The following is a 17,986-nucleotide window of genomic DNA, read 5'->3' on the forward strand; positions in this document are numbered from 1 at the left end:
CACACAACAAAGGAAATGGCTCTCACCGTGAGCAGCGGTGGCGGAGGAGCTAGAATCCGCTGCAACGACCTCACCGATTCTTCTCGTAACCCTTTCTCCACCTTCCGACTCGTAAACTTCCCTAATCCATCAAGAACCGGTCTTCACGTTGTCTCTGCCGCCAAAAAACCTTCCACACAGACCGGTCGTTTCGACAGCAAGAAGCGTCGGACTCTCGTTCCTACAACGACTAAGAACAGCAGGAAGAGGGAAACGAAGGTTTTGACGGCGAGAACCCGCCGTCTCAGATCGTTATCAACGACGAAGATGGAGATAGAACGGTGGTGAATACTCGATTCAGAGGTGATCCGAAAGATGCGCCGAAATTTGCCATTAAGGATCTTCCTGGACTTGAACCAGATCCTTTTGAAGGTGAGAAGTGGGATGGTCTAGGTTTCTTCGTTCAGTACTTGTGGGCTTTCGGAATCCTTTTCGCGGTAAATTTCTGTACTTTTCAGTTGCTTTATAACAATTCTCCAATTTTGAAGTTAAACCAATCAATTCACTATGGTTCAAAATGTTGTAACAGCTAATCTCTGGTGGACTTGCGGCGGGGACGTATAACGAAGGTGCGACGGATTTCAAGGAGACGCCAGTATATAAAGAGGCGATTCAATCTCGTGACCTTCTTGATGAAGCAGAGAGTTCAAACTCTGAAGATGTGTTTGAGTCCAACCCAACAGAAGTGGCTCCTAGTTTGGAATAGTTTCAGTTCAGTGTTTAGAGAAAGAATTTAAAGACTGAAACTTTTTGCTATTGGGGTGTTTTAAAAAGCCATATTCCAAGTTGATCTTGAGCTTGTTGTGTTCATAATGTTATAGATTCAAAGTTAAAAGAAGAGTATTGTTCTTCATTGTTCTGTTTTCCGATTTCATTTCTGAACTGCAAACTTCTTTAGGAATCATTCCAATAATCTCTTCTTTTATAAATGTAAGGTAAAGTTATAAAGTTGATCTTGATTCATTGAGAAAACACAAAACAGAAGAGACCGAGATGGTAGTTAATGCAGAAAGACTCAGATGAGGAGGAGAGCGGCGGGTAAGATCGCTGCGAGTGCAAAGATGGTTAGCTGAATCTCAGACTTGGAGCCAGAGGATTTCAAACCATAACCTAATCCCATAAAACTGGTGGGTCTTGGTGCCATTTGAGCCACTGGAGTAGCTGATAAAGTGAAAAGTAACACTATGTTAACTGTTTCCATGTTTTGGTTTTAGCAGATACTGAAAACTTTGGTAAAAAGTGGTTTACCAGCGACACGAGAGTTGTTCTTTGCACCTTGAGAGATTTGAGAACCAGTTGAGCTTGAAGGTGGTGGAGCAACAGAGGAGGAATCACTAGGCGCCTCTCCTATATACCGAAAACATTCTCGTAAGTTCCAAGAAACCAATTTGATCTCACAGAGGAGAGGACAAAGTAGAAGTGTTGTTTACGTACCAGGGAAGGAGGAGGAGCAAGTGGATGAATTGGCTGGAATGTTGCAAAGCGGAGGCAATTGTAGAGCAAGAGTTTGATTAATTGGAAAAGCAGGGGACAAAGTAGAGGTGTTGTTGAGGAAGAGACAGAGACAGGTTGCTTCTTGGCTATAGATCTGGTTTAAGCTGTCACAACATGGCTGAGCCGGAAGTTGGGCAAAGCCTTGAACGAATGGACCACATGGAGCTAAGGAAAGCAGTCTGGAGGCACATGTAGCTGGTACTTGAGCGAGAACCATTCGGAGAAAGAATGCTGATAAGGAGATTAAAAGAGTGATGAGAAGAGTAGAAGAAGCCATTTTTTTCCTAGGAGACTAAGTTTCTTTCTTCTTTGTTTGTGGGAGAGTAAGGGGATTCTGAGTATTTAAGGTTGGAATCAATTGGTTTGGTGTGTGTGACTATGGACATGAATTGTTATTGCACACATGATGTGTGTTTATTTGTTGCAACACTTGAGTTCTTCATGCTCGTTTCTTATTTGGTGTTTTTGAGTTCATTCGTAAATTGTGCTTCTTGTTGACCACAAGAAAACAAGAATGTTACCGGAATCTCGTTAACAAATTTTTAGAATTTGAAATAGTTAACCAATTGAAATACCAAATTTAGAAAACTTGAGCAACAAAGTCGTTGTAGTATAGTGGTAAGTATTCCCGCCTGTCACGCGGGTGACCCGGGTTCGATCCCCGGCAACGGCGTATTTTTAATTTTTTCATATTTGTTTTTATTTTAGTCCCTTTGTTTTCAGTTTCTTTAGTTTTAGTCCCTCATATTTCAGGTTTGTTTGTTTTAGTCCTTCTCTTCTTTATATTCAACTTCCCAATCCGAGACAAAGTGAAATCACTTAAATAGTTTACTTTCCGGTTCCGTTCTTAAACCTTCCGACGAAGCTCCGGTAGAGAAAACCTCTCTTCACCTCTCCCATTCTCGGCAGCCATGTACGGTGGAGGTAGGTTTTATTTTCGTCCTCTCTAAAATCTCTCTCTGATTGTACAAATTCAGCATTACTTCTTTCCCTTTTCGCTTGAGCTCGTCTCGTAAAGGTGTAAACTTTTCCTTGGTGGGGTTTCTTATATATTGAACAGACGAAGTGTCAGCTATCGTAGTAGACTTAGGTTCTCACACTTGCAAAGCTGGTTACGCCGGAGAAGATGCCCCTAAAGCTGTTTTCCCTTCCGTAAGTCTCATTCTTTACTTCCTCTCTTTTCAATTGGTTAAAGTTAGGTCCTTTTAGTGTAGAGCAAGCAATTCGAGAAATTTAGGTTTTTTGTTGTTGCTGTTGTTGATGTGTTATATAACTTATAAGGTTGTTGGAGCGATAGATGGAAATGGAATGGATATTGATGATGCTGCAAACACCACGGAGGATGCAAAGGAGTCTGATAAAGAAAAAGGCAAAAGGAAGCTTTACACAGGATCTCAAGCTTTGAACTTTCGCCGCGATCAAATGGAGGTCAGTTTTCTTTATTAAACTTCAAAATGGTTAGGGATGAAGATAAATTTTCAGGTCTCTCTATTAGTTGACATTTGTCTGTTCCAGATATTGTCACCTACAAAGGATGGCATTGTAACTGATTGGGATATGGTGGACAATGTATGGGATCATGCTTTTAGGTAATTTGCAGAATCTGTTAGTTTTTGTCTTTAACTGTTTAATCTTTATCTTTTCCATTTATAGTTGATTGATGATTTCATCTGTGTAAATGTTTATTATTCAAGGAATTGTCTAATGATTGATCCCACGGAGCACCCAATGCTACTTGCAGAGCCTCCTCTGAACTCACAGCAGCAGAGAGAAAAGTCTGGTTTCTCTACCTTTTATCGATGCTGAGTTCATCTTGGATTAGGAACAGATTATTCTGGTGGAACATCATCAATGCAGTAATTGAAAGAACGCCTCGAGAAAGACTTGGTAGAAGTAAGGTAGTATACTGGCATCGTTAGGCTCATTCCAGCAAATGTGGTTCTCCAAGTCTGAGTAAGTAACACATTGGATTGCTCTCTAGATCTCGACTCACGTATAAACAGTGTCTTCTCATCGCTAGGGTTTGAGTCTTTTTGTGTACATGACAGGTATGCAGAGCATGGAGCTTCTTACATCCAGAGGAAATGCCCTTAAAAGCTGCTTGAGATCAAGATAACGAGAACCTTTGGAGACAGTCAGAGGGTTTAGGGATTAAGTAATTAGTATCTTTTCATTTATTTAGGCAAATATTAAACACTTTTTTATTATTATTATGAAGCTTTAGAAATAGCTTCGTATAATATAATGTTTCAACGTTAACATACAACAAATGTACTATTTTTCTAAGTGAAAACAACCACAAATGTACTTGTGTGTTTGCCTGTTTGGTAAATCCACCTTCTCCGTTATCCAAAAGTCGAATTTACGTGTCGTAGTTTTTGTCACATTCGTCATTATCCAATAACACATGTCCACGTGTCACCATTTTCTGGTCTCTGGACGGCAAGAATCGCCGACGTGCCCCTATTTAATCGGATTCTCCCATTTTTATTTTATTTTCGTCAGATTCTCTCCAATTTTGTTTTTTCTTTTTAGATTTTTGATTCTCGAATCGCGGCTCCTGTGGGTCTCTGTGTTTTCCTTATTTTGAGTTCGGATTAAATCTCGATCGCGATTTGGTCCAATATCTCCTAGCATCGAGAGATTTCTATTCTGGCTAAATTTTGTGTTTTCTCAGGTGGATAAGAAATTTTCTCTTTGTCGTTTTCCTCGATAATTTTCGGATTACGGCGACGAATCAGATTGTTTTTTGGTTTCAAATTTTCTGATATTTCCAAAAAAACAAAAAAATCTGATTTTTGAGAAAAAAGCAATGCAACGGATCGTGGACAACGCTCTCGCTGTAACCAAAGAGTGAGTCTTTTTTCTTATCGATCATCAGTGGATTCATCTGTGTATGCGCCTATAGTTGTTCTAATGTTTCATAAATGACAAGTAGAGATTTTTAAGTTTTTGATCGTTTGGTGATTATAGTAAGTCTCTTTGTTAATTAGTATTGGTAGATTGTGTTTTTGAGTTTTGTTAGACCATTTTATTCTAGTATCTTCATTCAAAGCTTCGTCTTTTAGAGTTGATGTTGGCTATGAACTTTGAGTCGGTGAAATGACTATTTCTTTTTTTTTGGTTCGTCTTTTTGTTAGATGTTCTTCTTTTCCCTTATGTTGTCTAACAAGCTTAAACTAAATAAGCTTTTTGATTATGTTTTGGCTTTTAGTGCAGATCAGTAAAAACTGTTACATATGAGTCTTTGAATAACATTGCGAGGTGCATAAATGGAGTATCAGCTCTTCTGTTGACCCTTCTCCCAGGGAAGGCTAATATTCTTGAAGGCTTACATGGCTGGGAACTCAGGCCTACGTTTCGTGGACCACGTTTACCACGGTGGATGCATAAGTAATAATTTCTCATGATTCTTCTGTTGTTAGTTTATTTGCAAGCCTTCAAAATATGCTAATTTTACTCTGTTTTTGATGGCAGTGGGGTCTCTTCTTTCAATGAGTTCATTCATGAGCTTTCTGTTGATTCTGATACTTCAAGCTTGGAGTATTCTTCTGGAGAAGATAGTGATGGTCCTTTGCCTCCATCACCATCATCTCAAAGCTCACGCCTCTCTTGGGCTAGCACTTCTGCAAGTTCTGAAAACCACTGGACAGAGTGGATTACGTTCATTCTTTGGTGGTTAATGTTTCCTGTACGGATCTTGCTATGGATACCACAATATATTATAAGTTTATTCTATAAACGAAGTTCAAGAATTCCTGCGAGCCCGAGAAGGCACCAACATTCATCTAGACCTCGTATTAGCAAGACCAACTCAAGCAAAGACCATGATGTTCCCAACCGAACTACTGATAGAAGACGTGGGGTTATTGAGGTTTGTGGATGCACGAACAAATATTCAATGTTACAATCATTTTTGTGATTTTAAACCTTTTGACAAACTCGTCCTACTTAATGTGCTTTATTTTTCAGGATCTTCATCTTGCTATCGAGATCGGCATAGAAGCAATATTTGATTTTTTTCACAAGGCTACGCATCTTCTTCTTTCTCCATCAGAAGCTTTTGCAATATTGTTATCATGGTTCTCATCTTCCAGTCGCAGCCCTAAAGAAAACCATGGTGAGGTTGCTTATGATGAAACTGTGCAGACTGCTACTTTAGGAGATACAGATCCATCCCCCACGGAAAGGCCCGTTGAAAGTCCCACACGTTTATACAACTCTATGAACACTGATACTCGAACGTGTCAAGATGTCATAACAGAGTTGGGGTAAAGGGGCAGATTCGATGTCTCATGCTTCCATTTTTTTTTTCTCTTTCTCAAGTAGTTGATATTTACTTGATTTCTCTCCTACTCTTGGTAGGTATCCTTACGAAGCTATTCGTGTTATTACATCTGACGGATATGTTCTTGTCTTGGAAAGGATACCAAGGTATAACTTTCTTGTTAGATATTAAGCTCGCTTGTGCATGCTTTCCATTCCTGTTACATTGTCTCTTAATGTGATCGTTGACTACTCTTGTCTTTGCAGACGTGATGCAAGGAAAGCTGTTTTTTTGCAGCATGGGGTTTTGGATTCTTCAATGGGGTAAGTTTCATGGTCTAGTTCTTAGATGACTCGTAAACTTTGGAAACTTAGTAAGCTGAAAAGTTGAGGAAGTATTATTTTCTATATCCATGTAGCATAACATTCCTAGGCGTTTCAATGTTCCTGACTCTTTACCCAAAAAAAAATTATTTTCATAATTTGTTCCCTTCAACTTTGCGTGTGTGTTTGATTTGCTCAAGACACAAAAATGGATTTGGGAAAATCTTTTGGTGCGATTAGGAGGGATACTGCTTTCAGTTACTTTAGTTATCTCATCTTCTTTTTTCCCTTTCCTTCTCTCCGATCCTTCTTAAAGATTTAGTTTTGACTTGGAACATCCTATAATCCTCTGATGTTTTGATCTAATATATGTCCTATGAAACATTATTGATTACTCTTTTTCTCTACTGCGTGTTTTTCTTCAGATGGGTATCTAATGGGGTTGTTGGATCTCCGGCTTTTGCTGCGTATGACCAAGGTTCAAGCCTCAAGTTTTTCATTTTCCAATCTTTTATTAATTCACATACGGCAACGATTTATCAGCTTCTTACACTCTTTTCCTTTACAGGCTATGATGTTTTTCTGGGTAACTTTCGGGGTTTAGTTTCAAGAGATCATGTGAACAAGAACATATCCTCAAAAGAGTGAGTTATTGCTTTAAAGTTCACTTCTTACTTAATCTACATGCACTGTCTGGTTTCTTTATGATAGTGGAGTTTCATCATATGTATATATTTGCAAGTTGTACAAATGTTCATTGTTATTGACCAAAATGCAGGTTCTGGCGATACTCCATTAACGAGCACGGTACTGAAGATATCCCAGCGATGATAGAAAAAATTCATGAAATAAAAACTACAGAACTCAAGCTCTGCCAGCCCAATATCGATGAAGAAATCAACCAGGAGGAGCCTTATAAGCTCTGTGCCATCTGTCACAGTCTAGGCGGTGCTGCAATTCTGATGTATGTTATTACTCGAAAAATCAAGGAGAAGCCACACAGACTCTCACGACTAATCCTACTTTCACCTGCTGGGTTTCATGAGGACTCGAACTTAGGTTTCACAATAGTTGAGTACATATTCCTTTTCATTAGTCCAGTTTTGGCTCGCATCGTGCCTGCCTTCTACATACCGACAAGATTCTTCAGAATGCTTCTGAACAAGTTAGCCCGTGACTTTCACAACTATCCTGCTCTTGGTGGATTGGTCCAAACTCTAATGAGTTATGTAGTTGGTGGAGACAGCTCGAATTGGGTCGGAGTCTTAGGATTGCCTCACTACAACATGAACGACATGCCAGCTGTCTCCTTCCGTGTGGCGCAACATCTTGCTCAGATCAAACACACCGGTAAATTCAGGATGTATGATTATGGAAGCAGATCAGCTAACATGGAGGTTTATGGCTCTCCTGAACCGCTTGATCTAGGGGAGTCTTACAAGTTCATCGATGTGCCTGTGGATTTAGTAGCGGGAAGGAACGACAAGGTGATCCGTTCCTCTATGGTGAAGAAACACTACAATGTGATGAGAGATGCCGAGGTCGATGTATCGTTTAATGAGTTTGAGTATGCTCACCTTGATTTCACATTCTCTCACCGTGAAGAGCTTTTGAGATATGTGATGTCGCGGCTTCTGCTTGTGAAACAGACACCAGTTCAACAGAGGCAGACCAGTCAGAAAGGTATGAAGTTGAAGAAGAAGAAAAAGGAGGGTACAGTAGTGTAGTAGCTGAAACCGATCTATGGCCAATGTTCAATGCCTCGTAGAGTTTGGTGTCTTTGTATTGTGATGTTGTGTGTAAGCTTCATGTGTGTGTTCTATGCCAGTATCCTATGGCTTGGCTATAATAGTGTACATATACCGTAAAGATTGATCCCTTGATGAAATGATCTTGTTGTGAGAGATGCTTTTTTCAGCCGTATGGTATATAATAATGTTTCTAGTGGTTTGGTTTCCATGAAAATGATATGATGTCATGAAAGATGCTATGAATCCAGAAAATTCCTCCTTTCCATTGGAAGATCTGAAGAGACCAATTAATCATATAGTTGGCGAATCTTTGCATACTTTGACATAGAACTTCTGTAGGTCATACAGTTTATTCATTTGTCGTAATAATATAAATCATAGTTACAGTTACATGTTTAATGGATCCAAGAAGGATAAATTTATCTGGTTATAGAGTTAAAAATACAGCAGTGATCAGTGATTTCGGTGTTGTGTGATTCTCATGTTTCAAAAGAAAAAACGAGTAAACAATTAGGGAAGATGAAGAATTTTTCTCTTTTTTCTTTGGTACAGTTCAAAGAATGAAACAGAAAAGGGAAGAAAAGAAATCAGAATCCTCATGGACGCCGTAGTGAAGAAGAGCATTCATTGGAGCTCTGATGGATCTTGAAGAAGAGATGCTCTTTGTGGATTTAAAAGCAGAAGTTGCTGCATGTCCTTTGGAAGCACACTGAACACCGCTTGTAGATCCTTCTTCAGTTTCTGAAACGTTCCTTCTGAATCTGCACCTCCTCCTGATTCCAGCGACTGCAAAATATATGTTTTCGATATGTCATAATGGTTCCAAATCTGCTGAAGAGAGAACTAGTTTATGTTTATCATTACGTATTCTACCTAACTATGCAGATATGTACATCGCTAACAAAATAAAATCTATCTTTACATCTCTCAGGCATGTAAGTAATGTTTACATGGGAGTGTCCAAAGAAAAGAATCTAGCACAGAAGTAACATGAACATGAAATTAAGAGTCTAAAGGAAGGTAAACTTACCTTGACTTCCTCACTAATGTGTTTCTCAATGGCATTGAAGGAATCCACAGCTTCCAATTCATTCATCTGAGACGTAATCTGCCTCATATCAGTCTTCATTCTAGCTAGCCTCCATAATCTACGCTGTTCTTGTTCAGCAACAGCTCGCCGTCTTTGGAACCAAGGCGAAAAGTTGGGTCCTCGTAGAAACCGCCTGAAATATAATGAACTGTTTAGCAAGGGAACTAAATATTGGTAGCCCAGAATGAGACAATATTGTTTATACCTATACAAGTCGGGCCAGTTAGATTTCATCCGTTTAGACAAAAACTTCCCTACACCTCTCCCAGATAAATTTGAAAGGAATTCATCAGCACCAAATGATGGGAGCGCAGGAGGGGTAACATATGGGGAAGACCCATCTGAAGGAGCATTGACCTGGAAATATGGACCAAAAGGGGCCAAGAAATTTGTAGTTAATTCCAGGAAATGGCGTCGCAGAATCTCATTATTCACAACTGACATCGACTCCTCAACCCTTGGCGACATCCCAGCATCAATAAGTCTATTCAAAATCGAAGTGTCTGGCTTGGTTACTGCAGAGTAGGTGGTCCAGACAGCTTCCTTGTGTTCTGTCATGAGACACAGAGGTCCATCTCGCCTAAGTTTTACAGCATTGAGCAAATTTGTAGGAGAGAACCTTCTTAATGAAAGCTGTTGGACGCCTAATCCTTCAGGTTTAACAGATAATTTACCAGCCGACCTACTTGTAAAGGCTACACGGTTTGAGTTTGGAGCAGGGGTTCCAACTGAGACAACATGAGGGATGTTACGAAGAGCTTTAAGGAAAAAGATATTGGTGACACCCAAAACCATTGGCGGGAAAGTGTCTCCTTCTCGGAGTGAGTTTAGTCGAGCGAATCCTGGATCATGTATAGTGAAATATGGTCTAAAGTCGACACTACAAAATAGCGGCGCAACCAAACTCACAAGACAAGCAACTGCCTCAGAACATTGCGGAGGTGTTGGTGCTATGATAAGGATGGGCTCGCCTATGAGTAACAATTCCCATAATGTCCATAGCTGCAACAATAGTCCCCGGTAAATGCCAAAAAGATCTGCGTCATGGAAAAGACCTTGAGGAACAGACTGATTTGTAGGGAGTAATGGAGCCATGGAAGAAGCAGATTCCTCATATAAAATCCCATTTTCCAAGGGAAGGCTATGAGCAGGCGGCAAGTTCACCTTAAGCATTGCATTACCAATAGGCAGCTCCATTAGCTTACCAGGCACAGGAGCAGGCCACATAGAGACATAACCAGCAATATGTTCAATAGCCTTATTTCCAACATCAAAATACAAAGGACCAATGATTTGCAACAAAGGCCTAAACACACTCGAGTAAGGCGTATGCGATAATATCACCACAGACTTCTGTTCACCTCCCCTTTTCAATCTTTCATCATGCCTCTGCCTATTAAATACATAACCATACAAGTACCTCTCACTACCATCTCTCTCCTCAGTGTTCTTCTTTGGTCTACGAAACCGGAAAAAGAAAATGCAGTCATGTATGCTTGAACGATTATGATGCTGTGAGACAGAATCCGGGAAAGAGTTAAAAGAAACCTCAATTTCCTCTTCTTGTGAGAGACAATCTGGTGGATAACACTCTTCTAAGAGCTGCCCTTGCTCAAGATCAAACCTCATAATGCAAAATGCATGAATCCATCGTTTCAATGACTCAGGATCAGGCTTTATACTTAGCTCAGGCTTCACAGAAAACGATGGAGACCGACTCATTTCAAATGTAACCAAGAAACTCTCCTATCCATCAAACCTCATCGTCCCTTATACTTCCCCAATTGAAAAGCTTCATCAAAGTTTGAATCTTTAGCTTATACTAAGCTCAGATTTGGTGGGTTAGCTTCATGAAACACTTTCGCAGCCTGAAATTGAATCCCAAAGAAAGAAAATTTGTAAGCTCAAGACGTTAGATCAAATCAACAGCAGCCATTTTAGCAGCTCCAATGCCTTGAATCGAATCACCACATTGAATACAATAAGAACAGGGCTGGTTCTGAAGGCGTGAGAGAAATTAGGGTTTGTAAGAGGAGAAGAAGATGTCTTACACGTTACACGTGATGAATTAGAACTCAAAGTTTGGGTTTTTCGTTGGTGAATTTTGCATTTTGATTCGAAGGAATCGCAAAAACGGAAGGCTAACTCCGAAATGATTCATGGAGCATTGTTAGCTGTTGTTTTTCTTAATTGAATAAATAAAATAAAAGGTACTTTTTCACAAATTTTTGGTACAATTTGGACAATGTGATATTGGGCTTACCGTTAAGGCCCATCATTGATTCGCAGTTGAATATTTTAAAAATTACAAAAATTTCAATGTAGGATCATTTACTGATTATATCTACTAGTGGTTGGAAGATGCTCTGTTAATTAGTTATCCCTTCACAACACAAACGAAGGTTGTTTCTTATAGAAATGACTCAATGAGATCAAATTGAAAATATGCAACTTCCAAAAAAACTCGTCGTGAGTGTTAGTAAAGTAATATTGGTGGTTACTTGTGCAGAGGTAACTGATCCTCTTTTATTGAAGGGAAAGGAGTTTCATAGATCAAGGTAAGTCCTCCTGACTTTCTCAAGAATTTCTACACCAGCAACTAAAAAACGTTTTCTCTGAGACTAGAAACAGATTCAAACAATTCATTCCCTTGGAGACAGAAACAAACAAAATATTGTCCACAGAGATTTGCTCTCTCCAGTTTCCTTATTTGCTTCGTTTCTTCTTGACGGCTTGTTTCTTGTTCTCAATCGGAGCAGCCGGTTGTTCTTGTAGAGGATCTTCAGGTAAAACAGTGTGGAAAAACTTTTTGGAGGAACCAACTTGGTTGCAGATTAACTTGAGCATCTTTTTCCCTCTCATCCATTTCAACAATAGCTTCATATGTGTTTTGCTATTCAGTCCACTAACCCCAGCTTCCTATTGTTTACATTACATGTAACACAATAACCAAATACTGAGTTTGACGAAAAAAAAAAAAAACCCAAATACTGAGTTTATCACAACATTTCAATACCTAAATTCCTAAGCAAATTACACAGCTGAGTCACTAATATAATGGAAACATAAACAGAGACAAACAATCCACAAGTAAAAAAACTATACCACTGAACTAAAGAGCTTAATACTCCAGAACATTGACATAACCTCAGCTTCATGTTGCTATTGTAACACAATCACCAATCACATTGATCAGAACATTTCAACCCCTAAAGTTCTTAAGAACCCTTAGCAAATTACACACCTGAGTCAAACCACAAAATAAACTCAAACAAACACTGCACAAATAACCTATAACACTGATCTAAAGAGCTTATTATCATCCGGAACCAACAGAGAATCAATAAACGTTTGTAGAAACTAAGGATCAAAAATCAAAGATCACAGAGACTGTTACGATTTCAGATCAATTAGTGAGGTTTAGGAAGATTCATACGAATATAATCATAGAAATGAGGGAGAAAAACCTGAGCGCGGAGCCAAGTGTTGGGAACGGAGAGAGGACCATGTAGCTTAAAGAGATCGTAGAGAGAATTAGAAATGGCGTAAGCTTCTTGGATCGGAACTTTAGGGTTTATCTTCCGGACGTTCACAGCTCGTTCTCTGGACATGTATCTCACCAACAAAGAGTTATAACTTATCTCATTATCGAAAATAGCCGACGCTCTGCAGAGCTTCCTCAGTCCACCACCACCGCCGGCGAACCACATTTCTCTTCTTCCTCGCCGTCACTCTCACTCTCTTTCTCTCTCTCTTCTTCGATTTCGTTCGGCCGGAGTAAGTTAGGTTTCTCGCGTCGCCTTGGGTATTTTCAAAATAAGCCGTTTAGCCCATTGGGCTATTATTCGGCCCAAGAAAAGTGTACAGAATTATCTGTTAATTACCCGCCAAAAATATCTGAAAAGGCCGAAATTAGTACATTTACCCACAACTGCTTGTTCAATGTTCCTGGTAGATTCGATCCTTCGTTTTCTTCGTCTTGGAAGATTTCAATACAGAGACGATGTCCACAAAATTAGATCCAGAAATAGAAATACATAAGGATATAAGAAAACAAATATTATACAAACAATATCTCGCTGAAGTAACTATGTCAGAGGTAAATAATATCTACAAAAAGCCTAAACATAAGACATAAGATCTTATCCAACAATAGACTTCTGCTCGACCTATGCTCAATGCTGATTCACACAAATAAAACGACTCAGCAATGTAGAGTTTCTTAAAGGAGTGAATAATCATATCATCTATACACACACATATATACACTTAAATATTTGATGTCGAAGAGACGAAGACGGTCTAGTTAGATGTTAAACATCATATACGGGGAGCCGCTCTTCGATAGTTATACGGCAGAAGGGGCATTTTTTACACTTGTCTGAACAGTTTCTGCAACAAACATGGCACCAAACACGTTAGCAGAAACATCAGGCAGGTATGATCAGAGAGCTCTCAATAATTTCATCAGAGGCTGCAATTGCACTTGGATTAATCACCGAACTAATTTAGTGCTTTAAATTCAGTTTCTTCCTGTGAAAATGCATAAACATTGAATAGTTTATGATACCTGCAGAGAACACGGTGTCTACATGGAAGCAGTACAACACTGATTTCTCTTTCAAAACATACCCTACACAGCACTTTCTCCTGGAACAGAGAGAACATCGAGATATGAAATTCAGTCCAAAGGAAAAGCAACACCAAAAGAGAAACGGTGTGAAAGCTAAACCCTGAGAAGTGTAATTTATAAGAAGAAGAGGTGAGAGCATTACATTTTGCAGTCTCTCATATTCCTGCTGACTGAATTTCGTGATTTCTGTTTGTTCACCAAGTGCTGCTTGAAGTCTCCACACCTGACACCAAATTATAGATCAAATACAAAAAGACATGAACAGCACTGAGTAATAATGATACCAGAGATCTAAGACTTAACAAACAAAAAAACGACGACATATTTGCATGTAAGAGAAAAAAGGCAAAATACCTCCTCCGCAAGCTCTTTCTTCGGCATTTTCTTGACTATTTCAGGCGGATGACCACAGAAGGTATTGTACCTGCACCACATATATTCATGGAAGTCTTCAGCAGGTAGTTATAACCATTTTCGTTGGAAAATTTAGAAGGTTTAGTTGTACTAACCCAGATTCTTGATCAAAGTATAGTCGAGCTTCCTCCTCCCGGCTTCCTTCATCAATTGACCACCAACCTAGTAGCCTAAGCGAGCACGTATAGGATCAAATGTCAGGCATCAACTTGATGTTTGTTAGTAACTCGGTTGCAGCTACCAAAATATATTTTATGGTTAGCCTCCATACGCATTAAAAACAGATCAGGAAGTAACTAAACATAATTATCACCTGGATCCATGGTGCAAGAAACCCAAGCAATCATGTGCTCTGGATAGAAATCTAAAATATAATCCTGTATCATCTTCGCCACGCAGCAGTAGAACAACCTTCTCTATTAGTTTAGAAGCAGCAAATAGAACACCAACGCCTTGCAAAAGGAAAAGTGGAGAAAACAGGACAGGGACAGATATAGACTTAGCAGCTTCAGGAGTCCCCTGAAAGTTCAAACCACACGATTTTGGTAAATGACCTCTAGATACACAAGAAATGTATGATAGATAGAAATGTTGTGTACCTCTAGATGCATGCAAAGTACCACTTGAAATACAATGAGGGGGATTTTCATTATATGACCACCAATGTCTTGCAGGCCACATGTATCTTGGTTCCTATCGTCTTCTGAAAAAACCCCAAGGCCACTGTTCCAGTCAAGATATCTAATATTGGTAGAAGATGACCCAGTTTCTCTATCACGTGAGCTTCTATGAATCACTGGATTAGACCATTTTGTACAAACAAGAAACGCAAAGCACTCTGCGATTCTGCAAGCGAAACGTACACAATGATTACAATCATGCTCAATTCCACGAATAGCATTAAGACATTCACATATGTAACAGAAACGGCAAAGACAATGCATACCCGAAATTAATGAATAAATCCCACCAGCCAAGAGCAGCTACATCGCCTGATTTGAAATAAAATAAGAAGGAATTAATGGACATTTGCTTATATAAGATATGATTTAGATATGTGAAGAGATATGACAATATACATATATTTAGTGAGACGACTGAAGTTAACTATGATTATATGAATATGTCAGTCACTGTGCACACGAAAGGGAATTTCATGCAAAGGACATTTAGCATATTAAGGCATGACTCATTCTGCAGGATTTCAAGTTTTTCCTTTCTGGAGAAACTGTCTAGTTTTAATGGTCACTAGACAGAAAATATCTAGCTATAAACATGATTGTGAATTCCAGGAAGTATAACGCCCATACTTAAAATTAACTATTACAGCGGCAAATTATTACCAGACAGCTTAAGGAGGGTAAAGACTGTAGCAGCGAGAAAGAACACCATGGAGATCGCAACCCAGAAATGCTGCAGAAAGAAAAAAACATCTGTAAATTTTATTTGAAGTAGCTTCCCACCCACTAACAAAGATCAGAAATGATTTTTAAGCCTGACTTTGTGTAAGCTAAAGTTACAGAAATTGACCAAAAGGAGAACTTGTCTCAATTCATGACTTGAGAATCAGAGTTCAAAGTCGTGTTATTAGAAAACAGAGAATGGTTTATCATTTGTATATGACTGATAACTCACAGGTAGAAACTAACTGCAACTTAAGTAAGTAAAGAAAAAAGAGTCCTAGTCTTAAGCTGCTGAACCAATTACTTTCAACAGCAGCTAAGACCGTTGGTGAAAAATGTAGTATGACTTACAGGAAGAGCTTCCCATACTGCTTCATCATTCACGCTCTCTTCATCTCCAGGCATCAGTGCCCGACACATTCTGAAGACAAGATGAGTACATTAGGAACTCCATATAGAATAGCAGATAAATCATTACAAGAGCTCTTCCAATTAAGGAAACAGTAAAATTTACTATAGGTCTACTTCCAGTATAGAATAGCAGATAAATCATTACAAGAGCTCTTCCAATTAAGGAAACAGTAAAATTTACTATAGGTCTACTTCCAGTTATTACTCGACATCATTGTTACTAGCTTCCTATACCGGAGAATATCTCAGTAGATTCACTTCTCAATTGAGGGATGTATCACAAATCATGTGAACTAATTTTGTTTGGTGTTCACAAAACGAAGAACAAATGGTTGTAAGAAGTAATTGGGGTAAGATAAACGAGTATCCTATCTAAGTACCTCGCATTGTCCACCAGTATTATTACTTCAAACGCCAATAAAGGGAGAAATACAATCTTCAAGCTCACAGCTGGCGGCGAATCAGCTGCATCTCAAATAAATTAACATAAAATACAGAAGCTTATAAGTTCTTTGTAATGCTATTTAATTTAACACATTAATCCAAAAACCAAAAGTCCTAAAGAGAAGCTTTCAGAGTCATGTAGTCATCATTTGCTAGCATAAATAATTTTCTTTCCTTGTCAAGATACTAAACAACAAGAGGTTTTCAATATCATATAAGCTGTGGTTATATACCATATGCAGTCTCGAGGTATACACAGAGGAGTAATTCGAAAGCTATAAGCAACGGTGTTGAGACAATAGCATGACATGGAGCCCACTGTACACCAAAAAAAATGTAAACAAATCATTACATGCCAAATTTCAAAGAGTATCATCTAAAGGTTAAACCTGAGATCAGTAATTTCTAGCGACTATTAACTGGAAATCATGACACGAGCTTTGAATAATATTGTGGTAAAAGAAGTAAGGGACATACATGACGGTTACGAGGAGCGATTGGAGCAGGAAGCGAGAATCTTCCCCTTGCAACAACAGCATGGAAAGCCCACAGTGGTAGACACACAACCCTGCATACCCAAATTAGCGGCGCATATACACTTGTTATGTATTAACCCATTGCATATATGATTGCTACCAACACCAAGACGAAATGAATAACCAAGTAAAAACACCTCCACAACCAAGAATCAAAGAATCTGAAACCCTATAAAAGAATATTCCCAAGATAATGACATCATCTCCAATTGCAGTCCTCACACAAAACCCTATGTTTATTCATACAGACATAGTACTTGGTACATCAACACGTGACACAATCTAGCATGGCTTCCCTGTCTAATAGCTGATAGAGATGTACTTTTAATGTCTTCTACACAAGAAGTACCAAAAACGGCAATTTCCAATTCTTATTAAGTAAAAATTACCATCGTGGATTCCATTATCTAAAGGAGAATCGATACAGTTTTCGATCAAGGGAAGCTAAATTTCAACAATCTCACATAAAATTCGTTCCGACAGATGCCACATACAAGCAAAACCTCACAGTTTCCGACAAAACCAAGCTCAGAATTATAAAATCAACGAATAAGGTCTGAACCCAAATCCTCAACTCTCTCAATCTTGTAGGACGCAATAATGATGCGCTCGAAATTCAACGAACAAGAAAAAAAAAAAAACTTCGATTTCATACAATTTGAGTCTCAGAGAAAAGGAGAGACAAAAAAGAGAGGAGAGAAACTAACCACCAGGAGTAAGTAATGGAGTGATCGAGCTTGAGCACCAAAGCGAGCGTGAAAGAGAAGAGAAAGCAGTGAGCCACCGAGGCTTGTACGGATTTCAACACTCTCCAACAGTTCATCGTCTTTCTTCTCTCTGTTTCTCTTCCCTACTACGGAATAAGGATTTCTAGCTTTGCCTCCATGCTCGCTCTTTTTCTCTTTGACTAGAGACGATTGGTTGGTTGGTTAGAGAAGACGCCACCAAGTTGAGAGAAAATGCTGCAGCTTTGTGTTTTTTCGATTCCACAGTGCTTCTCCTTCGCTTTCCCCTCTTTCGTTTTTTCTCTATTTACTTTTCATTTATGTTTATTTTCTGTCTAAAACCCTCTCTCTTCTTTTCTTTTTTTTTTTGGATTATTTTTCTTAACAAAATTTTAGAAAATCATTCAAGCTCTGATTGTTTTAATTTGGAGATAACCGTTCCATTAATTGTTAGTA

General features: G+C 38.9%; 7 protein-coding genes and 1 non-coding gene across 13 annotated transcripts; 4 read left to right on the forward strand and 4 right to left on the reverse strand.

Annotated features, from left to right (window-relative positions):
- Nucleotides 1-15: 15 nt before the first annotated feature.
- On the forward strand, nt 16-860 carry AT1G73885 (AT-rich interactive domain protein; the record flags this gene model as incomplete). Its single annotated transcript, NM_148651.1, has 4 exons — nt 16-139; nt 235-476; nt 569-734; nt 814-860. The coding sequence occupies 4 exons, from the start codon at nt 16-18 to the stop codon at nt 858-860; spliced, it is 579 nt and encodes a 192-aa protein (NP_683492.1).
- Nucleotides 861-1,054: 194 nt separating this feature from the next.
- On the reverse strand, nt 1,055-1,810 carry AT1G73890 (Bifunctional inhibitor/lipid-transfer protein/seed storage 2S albumin superfamily protein; the record flags this gene model as incomplete). Its single annotated transcript, NM_106049.1, has 3 exons — nt 1,055-1,200; nt 1,288-1,386; nt 1,474-1,810. 3 exons carry the CDS (start codon nt 1,808-1,810, stop codon nt 1,055-1,057), a joined length of 582 nt encoding a protein of 193 aa, NP_177530.1.
- A 324-nt stretch (nt 1,811-2,134) lies between these two features.
- Nucleotides 2,135-2,206, forward strand: AT1G73900. The gene has a single exon. It is a non-coding gene; the product is annotated as a tRNA-Asp (tRNA).
- Nucleotides 2,207-2,359: 153 nt separating this feature from the next.
- On the forward strand, nt 2,360-3,830 carry ARP4A (actin-related proteins 4A). Of its 3 annotated transcripts, none has more exons than NM_001334612.1 (6): nt 2,360-2,457; nt 2,594-2,685; nt 2,815-2,961; nt 3,049-3,122; nt 3,228-3,486; nt 3,582-3,728. In NM_001334612.1, exons 1-5 carry the CDS (start codon nt 2,445-2,447, stop codon nt 3,337-3,339), a joined length of 438 nt encoding a protein of 145 aa, NP_001323057.1. In that variant the 5' UTR covers nt 2,360-2,444; the 3' UTR covers nt 3,340-3,486; nt 3,582-3,728. The 3 variants fall into 3 exon arrangements, with proteins under 3 accessions (NP_001323057.1, NP_001323058.1, NP_177531.1); NM_001334613.1 differs by having other exon boundaries at nt 3,275-3,486; NM_106050.2 differs by having other exon boundaries at nt 3,228-3,830.
- A 58-nt stretch (nt 3,831-3,888) lies between these two features.
- Nucleotides 3,889-8,080, forward strand: AT1G73920 (alpha/beta-Hydrolases superfamily protein). Of its 2 annotated transcripts, none has more exons than NM_106051.4 (9): nt 3,889-4,386; nt 4,753-4,926; nt 5,011-5,407; nt 5,506-5,804; nt 5,899-5,967; nt 6,067-6,123; nt 6,549-6,601; nt 6,692-6,767; nt 6,902-8,080. In NM_106051.4, the coding sequence occupies exons 1-9, from the start codon at nt 4,346-4,348 to the stop codon at nt 7,848-7,850; spliced, it is 2,115 nt and encodes a 704-aa protein (NP_565075.1). In that variant the 5' UTR covers nt 3,889-4,345; the 3' UTR covers nt 7,851-8,080. The 2 variants fall into 2 exon arrangements, with proteins under 2 accessions (NP_565075.1, NP_849883.1); NM_179552.1 differs by having other exon boundaries at nt 4,028-4,386; nt 4,748-4,926; nt 6,902-8,066.
- A 111-nt stretch (nt 8,081-8,191) lies between these two features.
- On the reverse strand, nt 8,192-11,157 carry AT1G73930 (polarity axis stabilization protein). 2 transcript variants are annotated; one of them, NM_001036201.2, is made up of 4 exons: nt 11,016-11,157; nt 9,170-10,832; nt 8,905-9,097; nt 8,192-8,660 (listed from the first exon to the last, which is right to left on the reverse strand). In NM_001036201.2, the coding sequence occupies exons 2-4, from the start codon at nt 10,684-10,686 to the stop codon at nt 8,499-8,501; spliced, it is 1,872 nt and encodes a 623-aa protein (NP_001031278.1). In that variant the 5' UTR covers nt 10,687-10,832; nt 11,016-11,157; the 3' UTR covers nt 8,192-8,498. The 2 variants fall into 2 exon arrangements, with proteins under 2 accessions (NP_001031278.1, NP_177533.1); NM_106052.3 differs by having other exon boundaries at nt 9,170-11,157.
- A 231-nt stretch (nt 11,158-11,388) lies between these two features.
- On the reverse strand, nt 11,389-12,847 carry AT1G73940 (tumor necrosis factor receptor family protein). Its single transcript, NM_106053.3, has 2 exons — nt 12,432-12,847; nt 11,389-11,883 (listed from the first exon to the last, which is right to left on the reverse strand). Exons 1-2 carry the CDS (start codon nt 12,672-12,674, stop codon nt 11,671-11,673), a joined length of 456 nt encoding a protein of 151 aa, NP_565076.1. The 5' UTR covers nt 12,675-12,847; the 3' UTR covers nt 11,389-11,670.
- AT1G73950 (Transmembrane Fragile-X-F-associated protein) lies at nt 12,848-17,839 on the reverse strand. Of its 2 annotated transcripts, NM_001334614.1 has the most exons (15): nt 17,513-17,839; nt 16,747-16,837; nt 16,503-16,587; nt 16,206-16,290; nt 15,766-15,835; nt 15,355-15,424; nt 14,958-15,003; nt 14,819-14,857; nt 14,611-14,734; nt 14,325-14,530; nt 14,107-14,181; nt 13,952-14,021; nt 13,740-13,820; nt 13,535-13,614; nt 12,982-13,356 (listed from the first exon to the last, which is right to left on the reverse strand). In NM_001334614.1, exons 1-15 carry the CDS (start codon nt 17,626-17,628, stop codon nt 13,278-13,280), a joined length of 1,317 nt encoding a protein of 438 aa, NP_001322804.1. In that variant the 5' UTR covers nt 17,629-17,839; the 3' UTR covers nt 12,982-13,277. The 2 variants fall into 2 exon arrangements, with proteins under 2 accessions (NP_177535.2, NP_001322804.1); NM_106054.4 differs by having other exon boundaries at nt 12,848-13,356; nt 14,611-14,857; nt 17,513-17,832.
- Between the last annotated feature and the right edge of the window lie 147 nt (nt 17,840-17,986).

This window comes from Arabidopsis thaliana, assembly GCF_000001735.4.
Source record: "Arabidopsis thaliana chromosome 1 sequence".
Classification (NCBI taxonomy): domain Eukaryota; kingdom Viridiplantae; phylum Streptophyta; class Magnoliopsida; order Brassicales; family Brassicaceae; genus Arabidopsis; species Arabidopsis thaliana.

Excerpts from the sequence above, each read along its gene's own strand:
- ARP4A (NM_001334613.1), top strand. Across the intron at positions 2,686-2,814 it reads CTAAAGCTGTTTTCCCTTCC|GTTGTTGGAGCGATAGATGG; the intron begins GTAAGTCTCATT and ends ATAACTTATAAG. Across the intron at positions 3,123-3,274 it reads GTATGGGATCATGCTTTTAG|AGCCTCCTCTGAACTCACAG; the intron begins GTAATTTGCAGA and ends TGCTACTTGCAG.
- AT1G73920 (NM_106051.4), top strand. The coding sequence starts at position 4,346 with ATGCAACGGATCGTGGACAACGCTCTCGCTGTAACCAAAGA. Across the intron at positions 5,968-6,066 it reads GTCTTGGAAAGGATACCAAG|ACGTGATGCAAGGAAAGCTG; the intron begins GTATAACTTTCT and ends TTGTCTTTGCAG. Across the intron at positions 6,124-6,548 it reads GTTTTGGATTCTTCAATGGG|ATGGGTATCTAATGGGGTTG; the intron begins GTAAGTTTCATG and ends GTTTTTCTTCAG.
- AT1G73930 (NM_001036201.2), bottom strand. The coding sequence starts at position 10,686 with ATGAGTCGGTCTCCATCGTTTTCTGTGAAGCCTGAGCTAAGTATAAAG. Across the intron at positions 9,098-9,169 it reads AACTGGCCCGACTTGTATAG|GCGGTTTCTACGAGGACCCA; the intron begins GTATAAACAATA and ends ATTATATTTCAG. Across the intron at positions 8,661-8,904 it reads ACATTAGTGAGGAAGTCAAG|TCGCTGGAATCAGGAGGAGG; the intron begins GTAAGTTTACCT and ends TATATTTTGCAG.
- AT1G73940 (NM_106053.3), bottom strand. The coding sequence starts at position 12,674 with ATGTGGTTCGCCGGCGGTGGTGGTGGACTGAGGAAGCTCTGCAGAGCG. Across the intron at positions 11,884-12,431 it reads ACACTTGGCTCCGCGCTCAG|GAAGCTGGGGTTAGTGGACT; the intron begins GTTTTTCTCCCT and ends TGTAAACAATAG.
- AT1G73950 (NM_106054.4), bottom strand. The coding sequence starts at position 17,628 with ATGAACTGTTGGAGAGTGTTGAAATCCGTACAAGCCTCGGTGGCTCAC. Across the intron at positions 13,615-13,739 it reads AATATGAGAGACTGCAAAAT|GAGAAAGTGCTGTGTAGGGT; the intron begins GTAATGCTCTCA and ends TCTCTGTTCCAG. Across the intron at positions 13,357-13,534 it reads AGACACCGTGTTCTCTGCAG|AAACTGTTCAGACAAGTGTA; the intron begins GTATCATAAACT and ends TGTTTGTTGCAG.